Source organism: Prosopis cineraria, unplaced genomic scaffold, assembly GCF_029017545.1.
Source record: "Prosopis cineraria cultivar Desert tree isolate PC_DT_omini unplaced genomic scaffold, ASM2901754v1 PC12, whole genome shotgun sequence".
Taxonomy (NCBI): Eukaryota; Viridiplantae; Streptophyta; class Magnoliopsida; order Fabales; family Fabaceae; genus Prosopis; species Prosopis cineraria.
In genome coordinates, this window is record NW_026555343.1 from 11,621,031 (window position 1) to 11,627,318 (window position 6,288).

General features: G+C 34.3%; 1 protein-coding gene across 1 annotated transcript; it reads right to left on the reverse strand.

Moving 5' to 3' along the window:
• Window positions 1-1,822: 1,822 nt before the first annotated feature.
• Window positions 1,823-4,185, reverse strand: LOC129288081 (intracellular ribonuclease LX-like). Its single transcript, XM_054924434.1, has 4 exons — window positions 3,829-4,185; window positions 3,510-3,714; window positions 2,833-3,073; window positions 1,823-2,067 (listed from the first exon to the last, which is right to left on the reverse strand). Exons 1-4 carry the CDS (start codon window positions 3,862-3,864, stop codon window positions 2,037-2,039), a joined length of 513 nt encoding a protein of 170 aa, XP_054780409.1. The 5' UTR covers window positions 3,865-4,185; the 3' UTR covers window positions 1,823-2,036.
• Window positions 4,186-6,288: the final 2,103 nt, after the last annotated feature.

Here is a 6,288-nt window from a genome sequence, read left to right on the forward strand (position 1 = left end):
TTGTGTGCAGGATTACTTAGTTGACAATTTATGTTTTATGTGTTTGGAATTGTACATAATTTCAAATTCATTTGATTTGAACAATATATGATTGTCTGGCTGGCTGATTGTTATTTGGCTATTATATGTTTGATTAATGCAGGATTTAAATTGCAGCCTATAATGGTTGGGGTAAATGAAAAAAATAAAAAAATTTTTACTTAGAAAACAAATATCTACACCGGTTATAGATATAACAGGTGTAGATATATTATTATCTACATCGGTTCAACGAATAATCGGTGTAGATAATAATATATCTATACCTGTTATAACAATAACCGATGTAGATATATAGGTTATCTACACCAGTTTAGGCAATGATCAGTGTAGATATATGATTATCTACACCTGTTATAACAATAACTGGTGTAGATATATAGGTTATCTATATCAGTTTAGGCAATGACCGTCAACTTTTAAAAAAATTACATATATATTCATAATTAATGTTATCTACACCGAATTTATAACCGGTGTAGATATATCTGTTAACTACACCAGTTAAATAACCGGTGTAGATAACTTCATGATATCTACACCGATCTTATACCGGTGTAGATAAGCTATTTTAATCGGTGTAGATTTGCCTGTGTGTACTAGTGTGGCCTGTTTTTGAGTCCAATACATACAGTACGTGTTTCAGAGTTTGGACCCCACTACACTGCAATCCTTCGCAAAAAGCAATCTCATCTGTACCTCATTACTCTAGCCGGTATTTAGAATGTAGTTTTTGATTTAAAATAAACGTGGCCGATCAAAAGAATGGAAAATAATTAGAAGAATGGGTGGGTGAATGAATACAATTTATACACATATATAACCATAACTAAGTGTGTGGTGGAATGTGGAAGGAAGAAAGGGGGGAGAAGAATTGGTAGGCATAAAGGAACATGCACGTCAGGTTTCTTCAGATTCTGGGTCTTCATATGATAAGAATAAGTAATAACATAGCAAGTCTTTTATTCCATGATCGCTGAAACCAGCTGGCCTTCTTCCCCCTTTCGGCCTCGATCTCCTTCACACTCACCCTGCCCCGTCCCCATCTTCATTCTTTTTTTATTCTCTCCTTATTATTTTTTATCTGTTTAATATATTACTACAGATATGGTCTATCTAGACACCTCCGTGTCTGTGGACATAATTGCATCACATATATACACTTTTTGTCCTAACTTGGCTAGCAATAATATATGATAGACTAGGAACTCGGCAGTCTAGTCCTTGTTATTGTTGTCAGTCTATTCCTGTTGGAAGTCAGCCTTATGGTCTCCATCGTCACCGTCAGTTTAGTTCTAGTGGAAGTCGGCCATCTGGATGTCATTGTTGGTCCAATCCAGTGGAAGTCACCCATCCCGTTCCGGTCAACGGTGGCAACGTGTTTCCGTCAACTTTGATGGTTTGACCAATTAATTTACAATTATTTAAGCCTAATTTTTATAATTTATTTTTCACTAACTAATTTTTTTTTGAAGTGTAACTACTCCAGGTAAATCAATTTTTTTTGGACTAAGTTGTAAGGATGCATTTGGTTTCAAAGCTATAAACTTTAATTTTTGTGAAAGGTAAACTTTGGCCACCCTTGGTTATGGAAGAGGAAGGTCAGGTCGGGTGTTAGATCACGATTATTATCATTAGCTGTTGTCCGTAAAATCTCTTAATCCTTAGTGAAAATTAACGGCTAAAAATATGAAGAAAAGGTACATTAAGGCAAATTAAAATATAAAGCACTAAAAACAGAGTAATTATTGAATCAGTTAAGAGTTCAGTAAGTGTCATTTGGTCCAATCATGATCAGGTCGAAATTAATCAGATCAATCATGATTTAAATAACATTCATTTTATTCCATGGTCAAACCATAGATATGAGATGTCCATTGGGCATATCATCCAACAAAACAACTTCATTGTTCAATACTACTAGCTCACATCACTCTTTCTTCATTCTCTTACAACACAGTACCGTTGCTTCATGATTACATATCAACATCTTCTTCCTACAGTTCCGATTTTGATGATGATTCGGAGCTGAATAAACAAAAAAATAAAATATTAAATGATATGAGGAATGCTCAAAAACAAATAAGAAAACTAATGGTGGGCTACTATCGTGTGGGAAAGACTTGATTCTACTTAAAATTTAAAGAAAATTATGGGGTAAAAGAGAAAATTGGCACCCCAATTATAAGTCTAAAAGTGTCCAGAACTCTAAATTTATTTTCTTGTGCAATGTTCATATTCTGATTCAACTTTTAAAAACATTGCAAGCTGACCATGTTAATAATAAAAATTAACTTTGGCCATTAGTTCACTAGAAAATAACAGAAAATAACTTCAAATACATAAAAATATCAAAAAATTACATAAAAGGACCAAAATTATAAAAAGGACTGAGAAAATTTTATTGGTTCTTTTCTATAATTTTTTCAATGTCTGTTTTTGTTATTTTGTGGTTAACTAACAGTCAAAGTTAACTTTTGTTAATGACAGAAGTTAGATTGCATAGTTTTCAAAAGTTGAATGAAAAAATTGCACAAAAAATGAATTTAAGATCCCAAATGTTCTTAGACTTATAGTTTAGAGGTAAATTTGTTCAATTACCCAAAATCATATTGGAAAAGCTAAGCCAACTCAACTCAATGATGTTTATAAATCTGATACCACAGGTCCAAACACCTGATAGTTGTATTAAAAAAAGGAAAGGTTTCTTTTTTTCTTTTTTTTTTTTTTGCATGGATGATATAATGTTAAAGAAAAAGTATATTAACGGTGAAATTAATTAAGCGAACTTACACAAGAAAAAGGTCGTGGTTTGATTCTGGCGGTGAGGCAAATATGAATTTTTTATTACAATTGCCTGTTGTTCTGCAATCTTCTAGATCATTATTAGCAAAACAAAGGCGAATCTCATAGAGCTGAAATTTTCCATCCACATCATCTTTGCATGCTAGGAATGCGTTCTTCTTTGTGACGTTCTTGATGGCATTCAGTACATGACTGGAATTGTACTCCGTGGTTCCATCTGGGTGAATACCTAATCATAAAAACCCCACAATTTATTTGAAATTTGAAATTCACTATATATGTGATATCTGAATTTGGTCTCTTCTTCCTAGTGATATGGACTGCATATACGTTAAAAAAAAAAATGAGTCTTGTTCTAATTCTGTATGTTACAGACTCTTAAATTAGACAAAACACAAACAGATCTGCATCGATACTATAAAGCTTTTCTCTTGTCTAGCTCTATCTTGTGGTCTATCCAAAAATAGGGAGAGAACAAATTAAATAGAGAAGAGTAGAGGATGTCACGTATTAATTCAAAACTTTAAAGCTCAAGTTTTTAGGTCTTTTCTTGAACGACATTTTCTTGTATAACATACAGTCATGTCTTTAATTCTATATGTATGAATGAATTGACATACGAAATAGAATTCTGACAAGAATGAAGTTAAGATGTACGTACATACCATTGTCTATCATATTGTTGAAAATAGCTTGAGCATAACGTTTTGTGTGGTCGATTGTCTTTTCAAGATATTCTTTTGCTGCAAAATTAGAACATGTTCCGTGCTTTATCCACTCATATCTCCAAAACCGTTTGCTACCGCTGAAGTTCTCAGGATCTTCTAAATTTGGCCAATATTCCAACAGATCACCTTTCAACTCTTGAAACTGCAAAATAGAGAGCATGCATGCGTCCATGCCAAATAATAGTCAGGTGATATTTATTACAATCCATAAGAGCAAAAGAATATATATATATATATATTGGGGTGACGAAATTACAATATGATCATCCTTGAGGGATGAGTCGTTTGGCATACAATCCTCTGGGTCATCATCTCCTCCATAGTTAGATGGCCAGAGCCCATGAATGGTAAACTTTCATCCCGGCGGAGATGGCATGCATTTCTTATTTGGAGTCTTGCAAAATGCGTTGGTCCAAGTCAAGGCTAGCTTGAAATAGTCAAATCGCCGACCAGGTGGCCGAGCATCAGATGGTGGAGGCGACAGTGGAGGTGTTGTAGAAGGAGGAGGAGACGGTGGAGGCAGTTGTGACCATAAAAGGTTTGTGTTGATATTGGCATTGGAGTGGTAGAAACCCCAGGCTGTGAATAACCCTGCAAAAAACACTAACACTTGTTTAAAGCTGTTCTTCATGATTGAGTGCCTTTTCAATTTCTTGCTCATGCCTTGTTTTTATAGCCAAAGTCTTCAACATTATGTAGTAGCTTTTTCAGACATTACTTCCTCTGGTTTGAAATGTTTTAAGGCACTTCGCAATAAGCCACCGAAAATATATTAATTAATTAATTAATTAATTAATGAGGCAATTATTTAATTTTGAAGACCTGTCTTTTGCCACCCGTGTCCATTAATTTATGATTCGCTGTCTAATTTAAAGTATAAAACGTGGAGCAGTGATCTTGGGTATTGAAATCATGTATCATCTCACAGTCAGAAACAATATTTAAACTTTACATGTTGAATTTGATTCACCACGCGTGACGTTAGAAAGGTGGCTATAATTCAGTCAAAAAAGAAAAAATAAAATAAAATAAAAGAAAGGTAGCTATAAAACTCAATAGCATAAACTAATGTTATATTTTTATATTTGTCCTTATAACAGGGTGTTTTATTAGAGTTGGTTGATTTATTTATCAAAGATATTTTTAAAAAAAATCATTAATTACAGATTAAAAAACTAGAAGTATTTTATACTTTTAAACATCTAATTAGTAAGCTCAAAAGAATGCCTTAAATTTTTTAAACAGAAAGAGTAAATAGAGATTATAGTCTTGGTTGTCATAAATTATATATTCCAAGTGGTTGGTTGGCGACTTCCACGTTGATCGGCTATGTTCAGAGGAGTATTAAATTCAACATGATGTTGAAGATAGCTATAAAACCGTAGCTAGGTAGCAAGCACGAATGGTGACGCCAGAAAGAGCAACACATCACAATCAATCATGAGGATCTCAAAACAAGTGTTGGTGCTTGTTCTTCCAATACTTGCAGGGTTGTGTTTGTATCACTTCAACACCACCACCGAAAACACAAACTTTGTTTGGTCTTCATACACCACCAAGAAAACCAACCAGCAGTTTAGTAACGTCCAACCACAACCAGGATTCGATTATTTTTTGTTGGCCCTACAATGGCCAAACGCTTTCTGCAAAACTCACCAAGGTTGCAATCGAAACCCTCCAACCCACCAAAATTTCACCATTCATGGTGATGGACCCCATGGCATGGGTGACATAGCATTAATGGCAACGAAGCTTGAGGATGGTAATCATGAGCATGGTGACATAGAAGGAATCCAATACTTTCAATCCAACGTACCTAAAGACCCATTACAATATATTGGAGGTCCAATGATAAGAGCCCGAACTAAAGCCATGAGGCAAGCCTTGTTCAGTCTTGTGAAAGAAGTTCAAGAGCTTGGAGAGCATTGGGGCACTCCTCTCAAGCCCAAAGGAGAGCATCTATATGTGTATAATGTATTTAAAATCCAAACTCATGAAGAGTCAAGCCCAAGAGATGCAGACCTTAGCCCAATGCAAGGAAGACTACAAATTGAGCCTCTTGCAAGCAAGGAGGCATGAAACCCTAGTAAAGAAGTCAAGGGTGGCGTGATTTTAAATCCTTTATAATCCCTTGATTGTCTCCTAAATTATTTCCTATTTTAATAGTCCTTTGATTTGATTTTCTATATTGAGTCTATTCAAAAGTTAGAACTAATTATAGTATTAATTTTTAAATTTTGTAATCCCATAATTTTAGGATCACATCTCCTAAATTATGTGGCTGAATATTTTATCATTATTTTATATTATTTCTCCTTTTAGTATTAGGAAATTAGGGTTTTAATTTTAGGAAATATTTTTTTTCTATGAGCCTATATAAATTAGGCATGCTCCCTATTGTAAACAATACAGAAGTTGAATGAAATTATTCATTTTAGAGTTTATAACTCTAGTGAGCCTTAGTGCTTTGTGGTGGCATCCCGTGTGAGAAACAGACGTGATCAAGAGCGTGATCAACTCTTGTGGTGTCTTCGAAGGTTGAGGTTCCTAGAGGCAGGTGCTCTAGAGGATCTTCGCCTTGATCATTATTCTATTATTTACTTCATACCTTTCTTTATTTCCGTCATAAAATTTGTCCCTTTCCTTTTGTTCTTGTGTTTTTGTTGTTTCAGGGTTTTGTTCCTAAATTAGCACGATTTTGCTTCCGCATCCCCTA